This window comes from Centruroides sculpturatus, unplaced genomic scaffold (genome assembly GCF_000671375.1).
Source record: "Centruroides sculpturatus isolate CEXI.00-Female unplaced genomic scaffold, Cexi_2.0 scaffold919, whole genome shotgun sequence".
Lineage (NCBI taxonomy): Eukaryota > Metazoa > Arthropoda > Arachnida > Scorpiones > Buthidae > Centruroides > Centruroides sculpturatus.
The window spans coordinates 303216-328664 of NW_019385088.1; the positions used below are offsets into that span (position 1 = coordinate 303216).

Here is a 25449-nt window from a genome sequence, read left to right on the forward strand (position 1 = left end):
TAAATATTTTTATAATCTAAGTTTATCTGTGTATAAGCTTATATATATCTTTATATAAGCTTTAAACTTATAATTTATAGATATAATTGCATTTAGGTGCTATATAATAAGTCTTTACGACATTTATATATAATTCATTAAAAACTTTATTAATAAAACAGTTAATATTATACTTATTTAATTAGTTTTAGAATAAGGACTAGATGAGTTTATCTTTTATTCTATAACTAATTAAAATAAATGTTCCATCGCTTGATTAAATTTAAACAAACTAATCTTGACTAATTTTAAAATCAAATAATGACGCAAACAATTTGTAAAATTATTTGAGGAATTTCCTTAAAGAGAAAGTAATTCTAATTCGTATAATTAAAGAACGATTGTGTAATAGCCAATCAGCAATAAATTATCATAAAACTTTTCTAAGAACGTTTATCTTATTAGAAAAGTTTTAAAGCAAAAATTGAGGGATGGAGAGATAAGAAGAATACATGCTTGAAGAATCTATAATGATACTTTAATGAAAGAGTAAATTCATAGATCTAACGATACTATTGAAGGTGGTAATGATGAAGATAAATAGTGACGTAAATGTAAATAACTGTATATGCACTGTACGTATGAAATTGAAAGAAGTTTATAATTAAGTCGTGATGAAAGTCTGATTGATTCTTCAATTAGGCTAAGAATTCTGCTTCAAAGCAGCACATTTTTACGAATTTCTAGCAAAAATATTTTAGTTTTGCTGGTAGAAATGGTTTAGCCTTATTGAACTAAAAGAATAATTCTTAAATACTAGAAAACAGCTCGATCGTCGGTGGAATTTAAAGGGTTCTTTGCATACTTTCAAACGATTCATTTTACTCGAAAAATGAAGGAAATGTTACAAAGCAGTCATAAAAATGTTATATATATATTAATATATATATATANTATATATATATACCGTATATTTAAAGATAATGCATATAAATTATTTTTAAATATACAATCAAATCTCGATATACTGCCCATAAACTGTCAATAAACACCTGTGAACACATCTTATCCATACATTTTTAAAAGAAAACATTTCAGTATCTGTGAATTACTAATGTACGAATTTGCATTGAAAAGCTGTTATCAGAAATCACAAGACTTAAACCTAAACTAGTGTACAGAATTCGTAGCTAATTCTTATTGTTTGAGGTACAGTACCAGTGCTTCGGTTTAGTGCGACTCCCGATTTAGTACCAATTTTAAAGGTGAACAAATCTGGCTTTAAATCGAAATCTAAATATGTTATATATATTTGGACATTCGCAGAAAATTTTCTAGGGGGCAAAGCTTGAGATAAATAATTACACCAGTAAATTTTTTAAAATTATTTAATTTTTGGGGTTTTTTCACAAGTAGATTATAGAATACACTATTGCATCAAAGCGTCCCATGATCGAGGGTGTAAGATTATATATCTCAATCACTTTCATGATTATAATTTGTAGAATTTTTTTACTCGATTCCAGGGAGTGACAAGTGTTCCTTACGCAGACGTCCATATATACCACGTATAACTTTGCATGAAGGTGCAAACAGTACTTATGACGCATATGTATATTTATAAGTCATTTATAAATTCTTATAAAGCAAATATGTATTAATTTATTTTATAAAATTAGTATAAATAAATAAAGAAAATCGGTACTTGAATTATCGTTATTATCATTATTATTACTGTATTAATATTTCTTTTTATTGAAGCAAGAAATTAATTTTCATACTACTTTCAAATCTTATTAGCCATATAATAATAACGCTTTAATATTAATCAGATCAATAATTAGTGCTATTTACAGAAGAATGTGACAACAAATAATTACAGAGAGAGAAATAAAATTAAAAAAAAAACTAAAATACATTTTCAAAGTTTTCTAATGATAAATGGTCACGCGAAATTACAATCAGGATCAAAGAAATAAAAAGACAAATCGACATTATTTATATTCGAATTTCTGATGAAACCTGATTTTCTTCTTTTTCCTCTTAGAATACATTTGTTTTATTCCATTTAAAAGCAAGATTTCCGGATACAATCAATAGATTTTGTCTTCAAATATTCAAAAAACAAAGATATAATTTAAAAATACATCCAAAGATTAATGTTTATATAATCTGTCCTCATCAGAGGAACGTGGTTTAAAGATGTCTTCGTACTTTTAAACGTGAGAATTTTCTGTACTTTCTTCGCATTCTGAAGATTTTAATAAGTCTTTATCGATGATATATTTCTTGAGCACGGGATTAGGTCTTTGGTGAAGACATAGACGATGTGTAGCTCTAGTCGAAGATCGGCTAGTTTCAGTTAATGTTGTAAAATCTGACATTCGATTAAATGTTGTGTCGTTCGGATGCCGCATTGACGGGCAACAAATGAAGAGTTTTCCTGCTAGCCAGTTGCACAGTGGAAGTTTTCTATGATAAAAATCAATATAAAAAACATCTTTAAGCTTAAATTCATCTCCTAAACAGCTAAATTCTAGTAAAACTAATTTAAAAAAAAAAACTATAGCTATCAACAGCTTGTTTCACCTTACTCAACATTTAAAAATGTGTATTTTTTTCCCTGAAATTCTTCTTCTTATTATTTTTTTATTTTTGTGTTAATGATGTTTATTTTGTACTCGAGTTGACAAATGGCCAAGTTGGAGATTATTCAGATAAACAACTGATATATGGTTAACATTATTCTTACAATCGACCTTAAATCACTTTTAAGTGGATATTTAAATAAAGAACGAATAGACGAATCATTGAAAAAACTGAGAGGAGGAGAAAAATATTTTGTTGCAACTACTTTATAAAAAGATTTATTATCTTTATAATGAATAATTAACCTAATTCTAAATTACTCAAATTTACTTAATTATTCCTTGACGTGGAGCGCTTTGTAATATGGCACGTCGAAAATTAAAGTTTGTTTATAACTTAATTTTTTACTAATTTATATTTAATAAAATGTAAACTCTAAAAAAGTTACTTTAAAATTATGTATTTAAATCAAAATTAAAGCAAAGAAGTCGTGATAAGTGTATATAAATCTTTATCAGTGGCGGATTTATCCGTTCGCATAGCTCGCAAACGAGAAGGACCCCGCAATTTCCAGGGGCCCCACATGGCTTTATTTATTTATTTATTTATTCGTATAATTTTAAGGAAAAATTTATGACTTAATAATTAAAAAGTTTAAATAAGGCTCGTTTACTTTCTATTTTATTTTATTGTAAATACTCAATTTTTATTTTTTTTCTACACGAATACTTCGAGAAGTAAAAAACAAAATTGGTGTACTAAAAAGTAAGTTAAGAGAATAAACTGATTTTAATGAAAAAAAATCAGTTTTCTTTTTATTAGCTTACAAAAATTTAATATTTTTAGACAAAAAAAAAGTTATTCATGGTATTTATTTATTTTCTTTTTACAAAAGAAACTTACTACTGTATTAGCAAGTGAGAAAGGCCTCCAATGCCTTAAATTCGCCACTGATCTTTATAGTGTATACAGATAGTTTTACATTAAGTAAAATCGAGATAATTAATTTACAATTAATTTTATACACAAAATAACGACATCTTTGCATTATATTATAATTAATTATTCATATTCCACCCACTGAAATACATTTCTTGAATTAGGAAATTTTATAGAAGATAAGAAAACAGATTAAGTGCAGTGCACATTCGCTTGGGATTGAAGTGGTAGAAGTGCTGTAAGATGTGAAGGATAGAAATATTAAAAAATTTTAAAATATCATCAAATAGGAATCAAATTATTAAAAAAAAACAATAATAATAGCTATAGAGTGGGAAAAATTCATTCTAAAACATGCTTAAAAATAATTATAATAAAGTGAAAATATTTCAATTGATCAAAGTTTTAATTTTAAATAAATCAATATTTAATTATTTTAAAATTAAAATTTTATTGCATGCTTTATAAATTGTGCAATTATAAATTAAATTTATTATTAAAAAATGAGAAGATCTTTTCAGATAAAGATGAGATTGGTTTGAAATTTCTCTTTTGTTTGTTAAATATGACGAATTTAGCAACAAACCAAGCTCATGTTATGTTAAAAGATCTCCTTTAGAGGTAAGGAACCGAGATGTCTGACCTCTACTTGCCTTAGATTCCGACACAATCGAGTTGAAAATAAACAATATATGATAGGATTAGCTGCACTATTTAAAGGGGCTAAGCTCTGTATGAATGTTGATACAGCAATCGACGTTTGATTTTCAGGAATGTATTCGTAAACTTGTAGAAGATCGTAGATAAAATAAGGGCTCCAACATAGAATAAAAACTGCAATAATATAAAATATCATTCAGGATGAATTATTTGAATTTTGAAATATTAAATCAATTTTTTTTCCTAAAAATACTGGTTGAAGCGGTAGCGACTCTAGTCTTCAACTTTTATCATAAAGAAAAGTAAAATTCGTTTTTTATCAATTTAAATTTTACATTGAAAATGTTGAAAACAAGATCAAAAGGCAAAATAGAAACATAAATTTGGTTGTCATTGATTCTTTTATCTCGACGTACAAAACGTGCTTAACGTTACTTCGAGGAAATGGTATTGTGAAGGCTAATTGAATTTATGACACACGCTCTTACCGAGAAATACAAAAATGGCCGAGAGAATTTTTACGAGAAATTTTATTTGGCAGGCGATAAATAATAGATATTTTAATAGATTAAAAAATAATAATAAATATTTCTTACCGAATACAATAACAAATGTCATTTTGACAGTTTTTATTTTTGCTTTAGGAATAATCCCACGAGAACTCGTACGTTTGCGTTCTAATTCGTTTTCTATGCACTTTTGTTTAACTGCGCTATCTAAAAATCATTAAATTGTAATCAATTCTACGCTAAGTTAATAATTTAAATAAAAAAGACTTCACCTTTAGATGAATGCGAAGATTTTGACAGCTTTGGATAAGTCATGATTTTGCTTTTGGTCCAAATAGTGTAGACAATGATACTGTAACAGGCAGAAATAATCAACGCCGGTATGAAAAATAAAGATATCGCTACCATTGTGATATACATCTGCCATTGCCATGTGTTTAGATCAATCCAACACTGCGGTCTTCCACGAATAAATTCTTCTTCGTTTAGAAAAATAGCGGGAATTGAAAGTAGTGCACTTAAACTCCAAGCTGAAGCTACCAATATTCTCGCTCTCTTCCCTGCAAAATAATTTTTTTATATTCATTCTTTAAATATTAAATAATATTTCTCCTAAATATTATTTAAAAAATAGGAAAATTTATAGACTAATAATTAAAATTTCTTTTCTATATTACAAATTTTTATATTTATTTTATTGCAGAAGTTTCAAATTCTTTCACTGAACGATCAGAAATACCATTATAATTTAATATAACTAATCAGTTAGTGGAATGTGGTATTTCCAACCACAGTAGTTAAACCTAACATTCTTTATCCATTAACTTAGGTGGATCAGTGGATAAAACAAATAGATCTAACGATTTTATAGCTAGTTACGATACATTGTTAGACCCCAATTTGCTAGACTTTGCTAGATCTTCACATTTAAATTAATTAATTAAATTAATTAATAAATGACAATATTTAGTAAAATAATATAGCAGTAAATAAATACATAGATATAATTATAACTAGCCTAAACACTTTCTTTATGTACAAATAATAAATGCAAACAGCGCAGTTCCTTTCAGTTTATTCTCCATACTGTGATATGTATGGAATCATAAATAATGTATAAGTCGAGATAAGAAATTAGTACTAATATTCGAATTATTAAAATATTTTAAAGTAATTATATATATAAGTTTTTAAGTATTTATAATTATCTTTAGTTCAGTATTTTTATTGATTATTGAGAGCCATCATTAATATTCTCTATAATGTCACGCAATGAAGTAATTCTATTATTTAAAATGCAATTTATCATTCAAATAATAAAAATATACATTTGTAATGTTTATATCCTACTAAATATTTTAAAATGTTATTTTTGTATCGCACCAAGAAATAATGGATATTTAAATACAAAAATATATTTATTTAAGTAAGACAAATGAAGGGAAACACTTTAAATATTAAATATCATATATTTATTTAAAAAATGATAATATAATTGAAGTTGTATGAATTCTACATAAACATTTTGCTAATTAAATGAAAATAGCCATTCAAAATTGTGAATTTTTATATTTAACAGTAAATTACACAATGCATTTAGATATAATTGCTGTATTATAGTTACTCGGCCTCATCCTATTAGTGATAATGCCACGCAACTATTATAATATTCATTATATCTAAATAATTAGTGAAATATGAACTACTTAATAATTATATTATTTATTGATAAATGTAATAAACTTTGAAGTTGATATAAAACTTAAAAGAAAAGTATTTAACTGAATATATATCGATTTCAGTAAAACTAATTAAATATTTAAGATATTAATCAGACTCAGAGATATGAGACAAGACCTGAAACGATCACAAATGTGAAGTCCCACCCTTTCTGAAAGCCATAAAAATACACGAATTAAATAAATAAAACTAATAAAAGCAATTTTTCATAATTTATTAAAAGTAACTTTAATTTATATCATTATTTACATAAAAGACAAATTTTAGAACTTTTCTATGTCGGAAACCCGGACCAAATGATCTTGCTAGTAATTGTTTATCCGAGTATGCACTGAAAATTTGATTGAAAAATAATAAAAGATACGTAAATAAATTCTTTTTTATTTCTCCAACCAATCAGTGTTAAGATAAACATATTTTTCATAAATCCTCGTTAAAGTATTTTGTCCATTATATCTTAAATACTTAGCTGATAACGATAGATGTTTTAAGATTATTTTTACTTTACTTCTTTTTTAAAAATTATATTTATTTTTAGAACACTGTATATAAGTCAAATCATAATATATTCTATTTATCTGAAATTTTTGAAGATTTTACGTAACTTTATAAATCTTGTTATATAGTATGGAGTAACATTAATTCATTTTAAAGGTAAATAACAAGATATGTTTATAAATAATATTTATATTGCATCCTTTCAAACAAAACTACTTCTCTTGAATAATTTCTCTACAGGATCAAAGAAACTTTTTATCAAAACAGAGTAAAGAAAGAGTATCTGTGCTGTTAACTGTGTTATCTATATATATTATAAGCTGTAATATATCTAAATTATTAAGTAAGTTGAAATTAGTTATATAAAATCGTAACAAAATATAAAAATAGTAAAAACGCTTTCACTCTAAAAAATTTATAAATCAGTAATACATATATCAATATTAAATGATCTCAATTTGAGTAATATAGCGCTAATTTAACTAATGTTAACGTCAGTTTTCTACGTTATACATTATGTTGGAAACTGACATTAACGTTAACTGATGTTACATGTAAGATTTTAAACATTTTATCATTTTTTCTATTTCTTTGCTTTCATTAATTTGTAAAACTATTCACGAGGATAACAAGAAAAGGCATTCGATTTTCTGCAAATCGAATTTTCTAATTGTCAAAGTTAATTTCTTATTTCTTTACAAAGTTCCCGTAAAGAAATAATAGAAAACTAAACTGTCTTTTCATTAATAATCGTAATTGTAATGAAAAAGATGACAGATTTTTTTGTTTTCTTTATTTTCATTATTCTTATTAAGTACAAAACAATATTTTTTGACTTACAATGAATAATTAAATACGATTATATAAATTATAATTATTTCATTAAAAACAATAAGAGCTTTATTGATTATTACGCTATATTTTAAGTAATATTTAATTATATTAATTTACGAAACACCTTTGATTACTTGTATATCTATGATTCTTCTTTATATAACTCGAAATTAACATGAAATATACCGTAAATGATCTTGATTTGATAGAATTATGTTTCACAATTTTGTAGCTTGCAGTTAATTCTTTTTCAATCAGTTTGCATTAAATATCGTATTTAGATTAATTTACAATTAATATTTAACTTTTTCTTTTTTATCAACTGATAATAGCGTTTAACTAGAGTAGGCCTACTGAAGTATCAATATTCAATTTGGACAATGAGTATTGATATTTCTATTGCAACCTAATTCGTATAAAGCAGAAGTGCATAACTATTCCTGTAAACAGTGTAAAGAAAAGCATATAGAAAAATTTCGCAAGACTTCACAACTTTAGAAATTTTCATTAACTTTTATTTAATTTTAAACGTTCTCGATATTTGAAACTATTTTAAAATATTGTGTAAATATAAGCATTACTGACCTATAAAATAGGTAAATGATTTAATCAGTGAATCCCTATTAGTAATATTTTTACGGACTCGATGCGATACTTTGTCGGATTTAAGATTAAGTGTTTCTATGTGGCAAGCAGTAAAACTAAGCAAACCAATAACATAGTCTGTCTCAGATGAAACGGACTACGTCATTGGTTTGCTTACTTAGCTGCTTGCTTTACGTTTTCAATAGAAATAGTGGTTACTAGAAACAACCACTATTTCTATTAAATCTACCTAACTCTGTTCTCAAGATTAAGGAAAGACAGCTGGACGGACGACAGTGGGAATTTATAGGTCTACAATTTTTTCACATTGCAGTCCAATTAAATTCAGTGAAATAATGAAGTTAATATTCGCATTGAAATGTTCTATTTACATTTTAAATGAAATAATAGAAGTGTTGAAACTAATTTCAAATACTTTTTGAAATTTACTTTTATATATTTTTTAAAATACAAAATATAGTATTTTTATAAGTCGAAATGACATTTATAAGACTTTAAATATTTTTATAAATATATTTAAATCTCTAGGAATACCAAGAAATGTCAAAGGCGGACTGTTATTTTACGCCAGTGCATTCAATGCATTATTGAGGAAGTTAATTAATTAATGTTTTTATTTAATTATATTTCTGCTTAATATAATAATGTTCATTAAACTTTACTTTTGTAAGAAATATAGTATTTCATTTTTTTAAAATTTAACTTACGTTTAAGCATATTAAGAAAAAAATGACGAAATGGTTAAGTTATAATTAATTTTATTATATTTTTGATATAAACTGTCGATTCTTTAATGTTACAGAATGATTTAATGTGGATTTAGTAGAAAATAAAACGGGAAAAATTTTGAAATATGTAAAATTGTAGCTGTTAATTAACTGTTAGCTACTTTTCATTACTAAATTACTTATTTTTATTGCTTCCACTTAATAACTTATTTAATTTTAGTATTCAAAGAAAGTAATAATTAAGTGTAATAATATTCTCTGTTTTATAGCTAAAGTAATTTATTAAAGCACGTAGTACATTTACAGAAAAGAAACTAAAATTTATTATATTCATTTAAGTAGTTAACTTTTTTCCATAAAATGTCAATATCTATTAAACATTAAAGGCTGATTTTTAAATAATTTATCAGTAACTTGATATATTAAAACAGTTTAAATTATTAAATTATTATTTTATTTTTAATAATATAAGAAAGGACTTTTAATATAGGCCTAGACAAATGAGACTGCAACATGCTTGAGTGATTTTCTGAGTTCATATTTTGCTACTTGACAATAGCCTGTTATAAAAAATTGTTTATTATAAAAATTTTTCACTTTTTGGTCCAAAATACTTTGCAATATACTTTTTACTCTTTCAAATTTATTTTGGTGCTTTTTGAGTATAACAATAATTTCGCATCGTTGGAGTTACATTGCCAGAGTAATCACTTGTCATCTTCCACACGTGACACAATAAATAATCAGTAGCAATGTAATGCATCTCATAGCCATTGCGTTAATAATCACGTATTACAAGGCCTTTCAGATGTCGAGAGAGAGAATCGCCATTTATCTTTTTGAGACCTCAATATATTATAAAAGTAAATATTGGACATTGCTTAATTTTTTAATAATAACATTTGATAAAATAAAAGATTTTTTTTATTACACAAGGATTGAATTGGATTGATGGAATAAAGCAACGCAACACCTGGGCAATCTGCCAAAGATGGGTTTCTCCCGCGGAGATTTTTATGTGAAACTGGCCCCTATTTAAATGTTAGACGCTTAAAGAAATACGAAAACTGCACGTGAGCAGCTCGTTAGTGAAACGTGAACCTGTGACCGATTACACACGTTCAATGGTTTTATCCACTAGGTCACCGATGGACTCTTAATATACAAGAAAAAACAATGTAATAAATTATTCATAACGAATTTTTTTGAGGCCCACGTAAATGTGCCAAATGCCAAATGGCCCTGCAACTAAATATTAAGTTATTATGGAAATGAAATAAAAATTTATAATACAAGATGTAAAAATTAAAATGCAGCAATTTGTACTGAGTGAATTTTTAAAATATTCATTAAATTACAACACAAATTAGAAGAAGTGTATACGTACTTACACTTATTTATTTATACTAATTTGTACGGAGTGTTTTATTTACTGTAATATAAGTATGTATATAGTCTACATATATAAGTATATAGGCCTATAATCTAATATAGATTATTCACATCTAGTTATCTAAATATATTAATATACAATCTGCTAAGTATATTTAAATATATTATTATCAATATATTCTCTACTAGCAAATGCATTTTGCTGCTGCTAGAGAAGAATATTTATTATGTCATTTGGAACTACAGAGAATATTTTTCATACAATTTAAGTTTTTATTTTAAAAGCTTTTTTATGATTCGTGATAAAATTATATTAGACATCAAAACTTACAAGTTAGTGTAATATTTAATATAATTTTTCGAAAAAATAAAAGTAAAAAAATCAATTTACGTAACGATTTTGAATTAACATTTTTCTTTATTAACTACTTTAAATTAGAAATAATTCTAAACGTTAATTTAAATAAATTTAATGCATATCATCCTTGGCTGTTTTAGGTTATGTAAATTTAGGCAAGCCTAAATTCGCTAGGTCTCTTTTATACAATGTTAACTAATGTATCAAGCAAAAATTTGATACTGTACAAGATCCAGAATCGTAGAGCTAACTGAAACTGGATTAAGACCGAGTATCGACAACCATATTTATATAACACAGCTCTAAAACAGCTAATATAAAGAATGAAGTATTAAAATGCAAAAATTAAGTATTCTAAAACAAAATTTCAAATTTTAAGTTTTTATATTTAACTTACAACTTCCTGAAAAGTTCATAGGATGGGTAATGGCATCATATCTGTCTATACTCAATGCCACTAGAACATATGTTGATGAATACGTAACTAATACCTAGACGGAAAAAATAAATAAAAAGTTAGTTACTATAAAATCTGGAAATATATTTGTTTATGTAAATTTTCTACATAAATATGCAAGAATAAATTTTATAGCTAAAAATTCGATCATTTTTACAAGACAAATTTACATATTGAAAAGAAACGAAAAATCTTGATGGTCCAAAATTCAGTTTACCACTGTAAAGACTAAATTTCTACTTTATTTAGATGTTTTATTAGTTACAAACCTTGTGAGTATTGTTTAAAATTAGCTCCATCTATTCAATGTACAAAGCTTCGACATATTTTCACAAATTACTGATTTTTTGCAAAAATTGCAGAATTATTTGAAATAAACACGGTTAACTAATTTCTGGACCATCGTTTACTTACAAAAATCAGTTATAACGACTAATATAAAGCAATTTATGTCATAATAATTATATAAATTTTAAAAATTCGCAAATCTAAGATAACTTATTTAGAATATTAAAAATGGAAACCGCAGAAAAAAAATTAATTTAAATTTCTAAAATAACAAGTTACTAATTTCATTTTTATTAAAATAATAATTTAAGGTAATAGGAGTATGTTGTTAAGTAAATAAATAAATAAAGAAATAAAACTGAAGGAAGTACAGAAATTCTCAAATTTCATCTCATTTCAAAGTTATTGATTTTAAAATGCTTTGTAAATTGCCAAGTGAACGTCTATTACGAGAGACGTTAAAACAGAAAAGCTGTCACATCTTTTCTCACGTCGTCCAGGGAATAATACCATAAATGACATATTTTCATGTTAATAGTGTAATGTTAATTAACTCGGATCAAATATCATTCTAGTAAAAATCTATCAAAAGATATAAAAACATCTGGTTTGATCTAAACTAAACAGTAAAATAATGTTTATGATAAAATTTATATGATATATATAACGAGATTTACTTTAATATGTTGTATTTTTTAGTGCATTTTAGGATATTTTAAACATGAAGTACCTTGCAGAGGGCCACTGACTAGAACTAAATAAATCAGTTTCGGAATGTAGAGAGGCAGTTATAAGCAATAGCAATATGATATTTTGATACTGATACAGATATTCTCTGCTTATTTTTTCATATTATACTTTTTGTCAAAGGTCTATTGCTATATATGTCTAATCCCTGGAGGCGTAATGGCATTTCCTTTCATTCTATTGTTCGATAAAATCCGAATGTTGACTTTTATCATCTTTAAACTGAAATCCTTGCAAACAACAAGATTTATAAAGTGTAATGTGTTTTTCCAAGTAGTAATCTCCTAGTAAACGAACTTATAATTTATTTTCTTTTTATTATTATTACTTTTTTAAAGTTAATTGTCATATTTATGTACTGTACTTTATCATTGTCTTTATGGTGAAGTACTGTACGTAAATGATATAATTAAATTTAAAATATATTAGGTTTTTATGTATTGAATACATAAAGCGATTAATTTTAACTAAGAAAAAAAAGTATATAGTATATAGAGTAGTTCAAAAGTTAGTTAACCAATTTTTGTGGTGTGTAGTCTAGATCGTGAATACGAACAAAATAATGTATAAAATTCATAATACAGAGTACTTCTGAATTTTATATATTAATATATATATAGGGTAACCCAAAAGTCAGGTAACTTTTTTGTAAATAATTCAACAATTTTGCAAGATTATCAATTTATGAAACTGTGTTAAATCGTTATAATTTGTATTCAATATATCGAAGAAGACACATTTCGTTTTGAACGATTTTTACAAAGTTTATAGATAACTTATTATAATAATAATTTTAGTCTTTTCATTGGTTAACTGACTTTTGGATTATGTATATTTGTCAGTATACAAAATTCATAATAGTCTTGAATTTTTTAAAATATTACTATCGATGTATATACTGTAGTGTAAAACGTGCCCCAAAAGTTAAGTAACTACTTTCTTTCAAACAATTCATAATTTCTGTAAGTAATAAAATATTTAACGGCAATGTAGTGCTTACGATAATTACTGACGTCTGAACCACCCTACATACAGTACTTTTAAGAGGCATTAAAATTTTTTTATTTAATGATAAAATGCTTTTTGAAAATTAATTTTAATTATAAGTTTAATTTAAAAATTAAATAAGGAATTAATACAGTAAATTTTCGCGTAATTAACTCAATTAAGCCTAGTTGATAAGTAAAGCAAATGTGAACTATATTGGTTCTAATTTAATATTAGAATCTAATTCTTGTTTGATTTCTGATAAGAAAGTTTGTAAGAAAAGAGAAAAAACAAAAACATAAAAGTAGATTTTTTTCTTTTTAATTTTTTTTATTGTCAGCTGGAAAATAACAATCATTAGACAAAATTCAATAGAAATTTAATGTGTGCCAACAACAATCAGCAACAACAACAATTTGTGAATTAAATGTATTAGTTAATTTTGATTTTTTTAATTTAAAATTAAATAAAATATTGTAAAAATGAATAAAGAAAATTAAGACAGGAATTTTTATTTACCAATTATTTTAAATGACTGCTTTCAAATTCTCTTCTTTAAATAATAAATGAACTATTAAAGACCATAGCAAAGAAATTAAATAATATTAAATGTATTTTATAAAATTAAAAAAATATCTGAAAATAAAATTTTTAGCAACTAAATTCTAGAAAGTTTAGCTTTTGTTAACTTTATTTATTTATGAAGAGGGATTCTAATGTTAAGGATTTCTATACTTATTTATTATTCAATAGTGAAGTGAAGTGAAAAACTAGGCATTTTTCTTGATTGCTACGCACTAAATCCTTCAAAATAAACGATATTTTAAATGTTCTCCTCAAAAAACCATAAAATTTCAACAACGATTCACAATGACCATTATAACTCAAGTCGAATGTTCTTTCAGTTGAGTGTCTCTAAGCTTCTATTCACTTCGATCGCTACATGAAAGCTTCAGACTATTTGCTCAATAAGAGGATTTCTTAAAAAGCTTACACGACTTTTGATAAACAATGTTATAATAATATATTTTTATATATCATTATAAACTCTTATATGCTAAATATATTCATATATTTATACACCCGAGAATAAAGANTTGTTAGGCTAAACATCAATGAAAATTCAACACGAAGTTGGTTAATAGCGATATACTAATAAACTAATTACATGGGATATACTAATATCCTAATATACTATACTAATAATGTATTTTTTTCCTTCTTTTCGGTTATCCGATTTTTTTCAGTTATCCGACCAACCTGAGTCCCCAATTGATGCTCTACTGTATTTTTATTAATCATGAATTGCAAAAAGGTAAGTGAAAAGCAACAGAAAACTAAAAAAATGACTAGAATCACAATGGAACTGAAAAAAAAGATTGTTGAGGAATATGAAGGTGGTATGCGTGGTTGAGATTTAACTGTTGCATTCCGTATTCTGAGAACGACTATATCGACAATCGTGAAAAATAAAGACATTATTAAATCTGCTAATGTTACGAAAGATGTTAAATCAATTTCTAAACAGAGATCGAAGACATTAGATCATGTGAGAAATTGCTTTTGCTTTGGATAACTGAAAAACAGTGTACTGGCGACAGCGTATCAGAAGCAATTATTTGCGAGAAAGCTAAAAAGATACATGCTGATCTCATGAAAAATCAAGCAGGAACTAGCCAGGAAAGCGAGGTGTTTAAAGCCAGCCATTTTGTTTTTACATGAGAACAGATTAATCATTTTTACATTACTTCTTATGGGAAAAGTTGGTATACATCCAATTCGGTATGAGTCCAAACATCAGGAACGGATTAAGGTCGTATACTGAGGTTCCACTGTACGTGACATTAAAGAAAGCCACAGTATTGAACACACATCACATTGTTAGGAAGTTTCTAGACATGGACACTTATACCAATAACACAGAAGCTTAATTTTACACTTATTTGGATAGTTATGTCTTGACTTTGGTATAGCACCAGTATCAGTGGAGCATGACATTTGCAACATTATTATTATTGTTGTTGTTGTTGTTGTTATACAATTAATATGATTGGAAAAAATAAATTTTATATTTAATAACGATAAATTGATAAAAAAAAATAACTAAAAATGTATATAAATACCTGCAGAAATTTGATCAGTTTACATACAACATTCCCTGCGTAAAATGCCACAGTAGTTCTCCAGATAATATCAGTCAGTACATTAATTAGACCGACTGTCAGATCTGTAAGAAAAAAGTAAAGTTTAAAGATTGTGATCGACAGTTTGAAAGAAAATAAAAAAAGTCTCAAATCCAAGTTTTAGTTTAACCAGAAATCTAGAAATACAAATATTTAATGGAATTTATTTACTTAACAAAGTGTTAGCGAAAAACTAAATTCGAAAGCAATTCTTTTATAGTTTAAATAAAGTTTATTAGGAACATTTTTTTTTTGAGTATTTAAAGTTAAAATATTGCTAGTGATAAATAATAAGAATTCATTTCATAATCTATATTTACAACTCCATTAACTTGTATTTACTTTCTACTCAAAAGTAATAGTTTTATGGGAAATTATCAGAATTATCAGATCATCTTCATCATATACTGATGCAATAACCGGATCTTCTAAAAAAATAATTTCTATTACAAAATGTTTTAGTGCCTTTTCTGAGTTGCGAACATTATTAAGAATGTAACATCATTCATACTAAAAATATTCTAAGTATAATTTTCTATTATAACTCCATCTTATCCATTTCCTGAAGTAGTATAAGTTTTCCGCGCTTCTTTCATGTATAAGAAAGATAATTATTATTTTTTTTTATTAAGTTATTCTTGAATATGTTTGTAAGAAACCCAAGAATTTATAAAAGCTCAGCATCAAAATCACGTGGCGATCAAAATTCTGATATGAATTAAATTAGCACACCAAAACCAAAATTGTCACATATTCTGGCATTTTTATGAAGATCTTAATAGCTAATGGCTAGAATTTTATTATAAAATCGAGAAAAATTATTTAAATTATTAATTTAGAAAAAGAAGAAAACACATTAAAGTGTAGATATTTTAAATGTGTTTTTAACATATAAGGTGACAGAAAACTCAATTAACCAAGACTATTACACAAATCAAGACAGCCCAAAAAATATAATTAGTAATAATTCGTATAAAATGAATGTTGTACATGGTATATTGAACAAAGCTTTTTAAAACTCTTTTAGCTGAAAATTACAATAAAACTTTCTTTAAAATGGCTAATTGATTTTGGCCACTCTTTGAGTTTGTTCGATGTCTTGATTGTTATCTGCATATTTATGTTAAATATACATTTTAATAACGTAGATTCCAATCAAAAAAGAATTAATGAAGTATTGCTCTTCATTAAATAAAACAAAAAATAATTGATTTATAAATTTTGCAAATTGGTTTTTGATATTTTAGCTTAAAACAATGTAAAACATTGTCTTAAAAATAGAATGCCGTCATTTCTTTTAAAATATAACATTATCGAACGCGTTTCTTTTTGACTAAATCATTAAATCATTAAAACTTTTCCTGAATGGATCTCTCGTATTAGAACGAATAATGAGTTTATAATTATTCAGAACTAATAATTAATAGTTTTAGAAGAAATTTTTTTTCTGTTTATTTTCGAAAATTTTCTTATTTTTTCTTATTTTTTAGATTTACATATTTCTTTTTACATCAATCTGAAATAAAAATCTAATTTTATGAAATTAACTTAAATCGATGTATTTATTTATTATTTTTTTAGCTAGAGAAATACAAACATTTAAACATTTTGTCGTTGAATTTCTATTTATAAAGATTTCATACAAAACGAGCAATTATTTATTGTGACGATGTCACAATAAATAATTGCTTGTTTTGTATGAAATCTTTATAAATAATGCCGGGCTGAAACTTTTAATTTATTTAATTTAAAATATATGCGCTCCACCTCAAATTAGTAGTGGCTTGCTCCTATACATCATATTTTTCCTTTAACAATAAAGTTGTGCTGATCATCTATCACCTTTAAGGGAAAATTTTTGAATTGAAATAACATGACCTCCTGTTTGCATCGGTTGTTTGTATATAGTTCATTGGGGCCTTCTGCCTCAAAGGTTTTCATATCTAAGCTCGTCTTTCATTTATCTAACTCCATTCTCGAGATTAAGGAAAGACGGACAAACGACTATGAGAATTTATAGGTCTATAATGTTTCCAAACTGTAGCCCAATTACATTTTTCCTATTTTAAAATCATATTTTTAAAATATATTTATTGTTAAAAAGTAAGAAATTAATCAAAAAGTTTGATATCTTAACGTCATTTTTTAATAAGAGCCAAATAGCTTTATTTAAAAAAACAAATTCTTCATAAAAAAGCACTAAAATATTAAATAAAAATAGAAAAAAATAGCTTATTTATTTTATAATTTTATCATTAATTTATTTTTCTACATACAAATTATATTAGGCTACTTTAAATAACTAGATAAATGTATGTTTTTAATTATAAAACGTATTAAAAAATACAGTTTATGTATTATATATGAAATTGTTATAATGTAGATTATGAATCATAATGTTAATTAAATCATGAACATAATTCTTCATTCAGACAACAACCCGCTTTTACGACTAGTATCAATATTCTACTATTAGTATATACAATCACATATTTAAGAACCATATTTACTTTTCGTTCATCTCAGTATAATATTATATATATTGTATATTTTTAAACTGATTTCCAGAAACGTAATATCAATTCACGACATTGAGTTAAAGGGAGATGAAAGACTCACTTTATGACGGATTGCTTTGCTTATAGATCGTATTTTAAGATGACAATTAGGTCGTAAAAATCGATTCTACTGTATAAATATCAATTATTGAGTGTATCGATTGTCGCTGGAAAAGTTACTAAAAATGTTTTAAAAAAATAGTTTTACATAATTTTTCGTAAATCTTTTGGAAATTTAATAGGGATAGGCTATACTTGAATAAATCCAAACTAAGAAAAACAAAAAAATAATTTAAAATATTTTAAAATCTATTTTGAATTTTTTTAAAAATTGTTTAATGTATTTAAAAAGTATATTTCAAATACAATTTATAAAAATTAATATATTTTGTATTAAATGCTATGAAGGATAATTATCATTAGAAAATTGTAAATAAATTGTAATTTTCACATAAAATTATTTTTAATAACATAATTTTTGCTTTTTCCATTGAAAAATTTTCATATCAGATTTTTAGTGATTTTAAATCGCCACGATTATTATTGTATCGGGATTCTAATCGTGCCAGAATTTTGGTTATCATGATTTTCTTCATGTTCGGATTTAGATCTATCGGAGTTCTGATCGTGTCGGGATTTTGTTTTATCGGAATTCTGAGTTTTCAGGATTTTAACCTGTCGTGATTTTATTTTAGTGGGAATTATGAATTATCAGAATTTTGATTGTGTAATATTTAGGTTTATATGAATCCAAATGCTGTTAGGATTTTGCTCTATTCAGACCGTAACAGTGTTAGGATTTGCTGTATTGGGATTCTGGTGGTGTCAGGATTCTGGTGCTTTCAAAATTTAATTTTATCCGAATCCTAATTATGTCAAGATTTTAACTATCATTCTTTTCTGATTTGTCATGATTCTGATGGTATCTTAAACTTAAGCTTGGTAAATTTTGTTTCTTAATTTAGAAACTTATTTATACAATTAAATATCAAAACAAATTCAAAAAGAAAAACATTAATGAAATTGATCTTTAATGCACTTTTAAAAGTTTAAAAAAAATCAATATTAGTTAATATTTTAATTAAAATAACTATTGTTATTTTTTAACTATAATTATATAAATTTTATGAAGAGGAAAAAAATCTTGTAAAAATAAATGTTGTAAAAAAATCTTGATGAAATTTGCTGACAGAGAAATATTCTATGCATTATATTGAAACTCTTTCAATTAAATTTCTTAAAATTACTTTCTAAAAAATTTTTAAAGATATTATGAATTCCAGAATTGTTTTGGTTAATTTTGATTTTAAAAAAGGAAATTAAATAAAAAAGACAAGATTAAATTTTCTGAAACTTCTTGAATTAACCGTCAAAATCTATTTTCTGAAAGTTTATCATTTTCTTTACAATTAAGAAGAATATTTTTCGGCATTATCTGAAAGCGACCATTACAAAACATTTTTCTAAAGCTTTTGTCTTCGAAAATGTTTTAAAGTTTCCAGCTTTTTTCATGATTGCACTTGCAAATCTCATTATAATAACAAATAAATTTATTTATAAACGAAAAAATAAAAATAAAACTTAAAAATAATGCTTTAACGTAAAAATTTAGATATTCAAAGATTTAAAACTTTATAAAAATTTATTCTTATTATTTTAATTTAAAATGTTCTATGGATATTTGGCATAAGGAAAAGTATCACAGAATAACAATTAAATTCAGTTATAAAATAAAGTATATCAAGAATTTATCTCAAGAAATTATTTTTAAACGTATTTAAACGTTAAAAGTACATAAAAAATGGCTTTCTTTGTAATTTTTCTAAAAATTAAAGTGATTTCTCGATATTTTTAGTGTAAGGAAAGTACGAAAAATAACATAAACGTGGTTTTAAAATGTCTTGCAAAACTTTTCAATGTTTATTTATCTAACAAAACTGTCACAAAATAATTCATTTTAAAGTTTTACTAATATTGATTTATAAAATAAATATTTTTCATGAAGACTAGAAAGAATTTTTCAATAAACTTTATAATATAAATCCCTAAAAAAGAAGAGAGAGAAGAAAATAGATACATATCTCTGAGATATCTTTTACTTGAAATTCAGAAAGACTGTTTCAACAAATATGGAATAACCATGACGAATTCAAAATATTTTTACTTAGATCTATTCAAAAGAGTAAAAATATAAACGATCCATATATATTGCTGGCAATATGAGATTTTCTTAAAAGTTTGGTATTTTGTATTTCCCTGTTTTATATAGGATAAAAAGGTGACTTTTCCGATTATCTATAACCATGGCCAGATTTAGACTTGTTGAGACCCTAAGCCAGAAGCGGAGAACTTGAGGTATACAGACTATACGTGGCCTTTTCTGGCTTCTAATATGGTCTGATATAATATAAAATAATACGAGTTGAAATTACTGCCGTGAATTTTGAGTTATGAAAATGCTTTTTATTCCTTTTTAAATAAAAATTTCTATTTAAATACAATACAATATATATGGATATTTTCGTGTATGTATGACGAATGTATAGGCCTACATTTTTATATAACCTGTAACTAGCTCGCTCATTTTAAACCAATTAAAACAACATTCCATTTCATATAAATCTCATAAAGATTCCTATGAAATGTGATGTGGTCTTTTGATTAAAAATGGTTCCTCCCCTTCGTTCTAAGCTATAATGTATAAGCGGCCTTTCTTCTTCACTAAATTATAATGAATTTAAAAGCACTAGACCTTAAATTATTTCGTAAAACGAGATCCTAAGCTATATTTTGTTAAACTTATGTAAATCTAGTCCAAAACTTATGTTTATAACAATATCCTTAGATTAAAACATCAGCACTGAAGAAACTGTGAAAGAATATAAATTTTGCAATGATCCTTTATCTTTTTTATTAGCCATTTTGTTACCTGCAATACCAAACTTTGATTACTTTCTTTCCACCATAATTTGTAAAAATGAAATTAAAAAGGAACTTACCTGCTAAAGCTAGATGCATGATGAAAAAGTTCATTCGGGATTTACGATTTTTTGATAGCGATAAAGCAACCAAAACTGCTGTATTTCCAACTACAATCATTGTAAATAAAATCCACAAAAATGTCAATTGCTCAGTCTGTAAATAAATAATTCATATTAATTTTCTTTCCTTTTTTTTCTTTCTTTTCATATTTAAAATTATATCAAATCAGAAAAAATAAAGCTCGCTTCACTATCCCATAAGTGAATTTCTCAATTCTTTGTAGTACAAAATATGTCATATTGGTCGTCATGACGACCACTTCTATAGAAAGTAAAGACGATTGATTGAGTACAATCTAGAAAGCTTCCATTACATCATGTACAAATCTGGAACTTTATCTCCCTTCAAAAATCTATTTTGGCCTCATTTTTCTCTTTCTTTGTTTATTACATAATATACATTAATGTATTTTTCATTAAAAATTCCAAATTTAACATTCAAAAACTTTAATATTACATTTAAATCAATTAAAATGAAATCGAAAGCGATTCATAATGTGAAATGCTCATTAAAAATTATTTTTCAACTTAATTTTGATTGATTATTAAACTGAAAATTCTAAGTTAATTACTTTATTATACAACTGAATATTTAAAATTAATAATAATATATTTATTTTATTCTTATAAAATTTTAATAGTAAAATATCTCATCTTAGTTCATCACATTTATCATTGAGTATCCTATTTACATCCCAAAGAAAATAAATCAAAGCTACAATAAATCTATTCTTGAAAGAATGATCATCAAAAATTTAGAAAAAAACCTTTTTTTCTGTTCCAGAAACCTTATTTGCTTCATTTATTTTACCATCATTATCAAGAAAAAATTTATTTTTCTTCGGCTATTTGATAATGAATCACTTTTTTTACAAATGAGTTTTTGATTACGGGTGTGTTTTTTGTTAAAAATCCCTTTATTATTATTGAAATTACTGTATAAAATATTAAATTTATTCTGTTAGAAGGTTAGTGATGGTGACCGCGATCTCTTGCTGATGTGATAAATATAGATATTGACTGCTGTAGAGATGTATTGCGACTCTAGCATTCAGTTGAAACCGCTCTCATCTGATGTATCAAAGACATTAAATTACTAAGTTCAGCTTTAAAAAAATTATATTAATTTACGACCAAAGTTTTACTTTTAAAATTAAATTTCAAATATATTTTCGCTTGAATCAACATTAAATGTTAACTCGATGATAATCCTTAAGATATTAAATACTTTTTAATATTGATGAAGAAAATATAACTCTCTCTATTCTTTCAAATTCTTTACAGTTTAAAATTCACCATTAAATATTTAATTCGTCTCTTTTCAATATAAAATTGCAATAAAATTCTAATAAAAATGGAATTTCTTTGAAGCTTTGTGTAACGTTAAGTACGATTCTTATGAATAAGATATTTAGAAGATGAGAGATGATGAAGAAAACAGTCATTTGTAATTTAAAAAAAAAAACGACATTTAATTTTTTTATATTTCATTTAATTATGAAATTAAGGTGTAATGTAAATTAATTTTTAAATAAGGATTTAGTTTTATTGCTTTTATTGTAATATATGTTATAAAATTTTATTTACTTCAATGAAGTTTCATCTTAGATGTAGTCATACATCTTTTAGATTCTGAGAGAGATTACACATGAAATTTTCAATAATGATACCTTTCTACAGTAGTTGAATCATAGAAAAATATAAAATTTCTTTCTTTTTCTACTTTCTTGCACTTCTTTTTCCAGAAGTAATAAAGCAAAACTTGAATTTAGAAAGAGAAGATTCATATTTTCTCCGTTATATTTACTACATAAAATATATTCTATTCATAAAAAAGTAGGAGTTAGATTTCGAAGAGAATTCACATTTTAAGAAATTTTGAATGTGATGTTTACGTGTTTATGGTCAACATTAATCTGATTCCATCATAAACGAGGAAAGAGGTTAAAAAAATTTTTGTTTTCGCATCATGACACTGATTACTCTTCAGCAACTCGGAACCGGAAACGGAAGTTATTAAAAGTTTAAAAAACAAGTACTTAAATTATGGACACATTTTTTGCATTTTTCTTCGAAATTATGAATAATTTCGTGCTAAACATTTTTATTAAAAAAAAAATAATATAAGCCTGCCCAAAAGTCAGTTAACCAAAAAATTTCAAACTAATTTTAAACAATTGCATATTATTATTCCTACAATGATTGTAAAATATATCCTGGTTACCTGATTTTTGGACTAACCTGTATGATGTGATCATAATTTCTATAAAAATATAAAAAATAGTTTTATTAAGTAGTTATAGGATAAATATAGCAATGATCGACATTGATATAAATTTTTCATTTTTTTTATGAGTGTTAAGATATATGAATACTGACTAGTTATTCTCTATAGCAATTTTATTAGTGGCCTGTGAATTGATAGTAGTCTATCGAGGAGTTAACCAAGTTATTCATTCATCACCATTATGTGTATGTATAACATTATTAATAGTAAAATAATTTGTAAGTGTTCATTTAAGCTTATCCTTTATGATACAATTTTTATTAAATATAATATAAACAAATATAAATGTGCCACTGAACCGTAAATGGTACAGTACACTGTATTTTTAAATTAGTTTTGTAAACAAACGATAAAAAGTTTTAACATAAACGTATTGAAATAATTTGCATAAACAATAAAGAAATTTTAATTTAATTTAGCATTTAATTTAGGTAAATTAGTTCTATCCGTCACATTAAAATTGGCTTTATTAGATTGCATTTAGTATAAATTGTTTTTATTGAAGTATGTAAAAGATACCCCAAAAATTAGTTAACCAAGACATGTTTTTATTTAACTGTTCCAAACCGGTTTTAACCGTTATTAAAATAACCTTGTCTTAACTGACTTTTGGGCTGTCTTATATTCAAAATAAGTATATTTATTTTTAAAACGTGTGATTTAATTAATAGTTTTTATTAAATGCCCGATAAATTTCATTCATAAAATATAATAAAGTATAAAAAGTTCTCCCTTTTAAAAGTGATTTTTACTTTATTTTAGTTTGAGTATAAACAATTCGTTATAAAACTTTAAAAGTTTGTTTGATTGTCTGTTCAATCAGGAATTCTCCTTAAATGGAAGAAAATACAATCTTAGATTTACTATGGACTCAATTTTCTATTAAACAAAGTAAAAACTTTAATTGGCATCAAACAATTAGAAGCATAACGTTTCTGATTTGCAGAATATATCGAGAGATTTCAATTTCCGAATTATTAATTACTTTACATAATTTTAATTAAATCTGATTATAGTTTCAAATAATTAAAAATTGATTATATTTAATTCGAATAATTAAATCAATATTTTAATTTTTAAACATTACTCACTTTTCTTGGTTTAGAGTGTAACTTATTGAGTATTGAAAATTTAAGAAAGTTTATGAAATATATTCTGATATACTACTGTTGATTTTATAGATTTTTTACCTTTTTTAAGAAATTGACTCTTCTAATGCCTTAAAGACCAAAGCAATGACAGATAAATCCTTTAATAGAACTTGACATATGTTATGCAGGTGTTGCAACAGATATTTTTCTTAATGCTTTGCTGGAGATAACAATCAAACAAAACAATTTAAAACATTTTCTGTCACCATTCTTATTCAGCAATCCCCATTTTTATAATTGATTTCAGTTTATTTGTCTACCGATGACCCGATTCGAAAATTCCTTATTTAGGAATTATTATATTTTGTAACTCCATTCATAAAAGCCTTTATTGATGTTATTTTTTTTTAAACTATATCACAGCTCTGTTCTCCTTACAAGTTAGTACCACTCTGTATTATTTTATTAAAGGCTTAAATATTTTTTAATTAATGAATTTCAGTGATTTTCTATAATATTTAGTGGTTTATTTATGTAATGTATCTCTTATGAAAAATTCAGATGTAAAACAAAATCTAGACCAACATAGGATGTAATGAGATAGAGAAATGATGATCAGTTAACAAGGGAAAAACAAATATTTTTTAACTATATCATAATATGTTCTTTCGAATATCACTTCATATCTTTCGTTAAATATTTAGATATTTTTAAATTAATGAATTATAGCAATTCTGTCTAATATTTAATATCTTATTTATATATTTCTTACAGAAAATTCAGATATAAAACTAGATCTAGGTCAACATAGGACTATAATGGAATCAGAAAATGATCATCAGTTAGTAGAACCAAAACAAAATTTTAAAAAATTCTTCTTCCTTTACTTTTTGCAAGACAGAAAAATATTAAGAAATCAAACAATATGTTTAAAAAAATGAAATAAAATTTATCTAATTTCTTTTGACGTTTTCGTAA

General features: G+C 24.9%; 1 protein-coding gene across 2 annotated transcripts; it reads right to left on the reverse strand.

Annotated features, from left to right (window-relative positions):
- Positions 1 to 1784: 1784 nt before the first annotated feature.
- Positions 1785 to 21325, reverse strand: LOC111634505 (cardioacceleratory peptide receptor-like). 2 transcript variants are annotated; one of them, XM_023379298.1, is made up of 7 exons: positions 21052 to 21323; positions 15435 to 15538; positions 11230 to 11323; positions 4949 to 5236; positions 4764 to 4883; positions 4161 to 4341; positions 1785 to 2451 (listed from the first exon to the last, which is right to left on the reverse strand). In XM_023379298.1, exons 1-7 carry the CDS (start codon positions 21149 to 21151, stop codon positions 2196 to 2198), a joined length of 1143 nt encoding a protein of 380 aa, XP_023235066.1. In that variant the 5' UTR covers positions 21152 to 21323; the 3' UTR covers positions 1785 to 2195. The 2 variants fall into 2 exon arrangements, with proteins under 2 accessions (XP_023235066.1, XP_023235067.1); XM_023379299.1 differs by having other exon boundaries at positions 2225 to 2451; positions 4151 to 4341; positions 21052 to 21325.
- Between the last annotated feature and the right edge of the window lie 4124 nt (positions 21326 to 25449).

What these genes read in the sequence shown, in the direction of transcription:
- LOC111634505 (XM_023379298.1), bottom strand. Translation starts at nt 21,151, where the DNA reads ATGATTGTAGTTGGAAATACAGCAGTTTTGGTTGCTTTATCGCTATCA. An exon ending in AACTGATCAAATTTCTGCAG is followed by an intron (nt 11,324 to 15,434) that starts GTATTTATATAC and finishes TTTTCCGTCTAG; the next exon opens with GTATTAGTTACGTATTCATC. An exon ending in GACATTTGTTATTGTATTCG is followed by an intron (nt 4,342 to 4,763) that starts GTAAGAAATATT and finishes ATATTATTGCAG; the next exon opens with TTTTTATTCTATGTTGGAGC.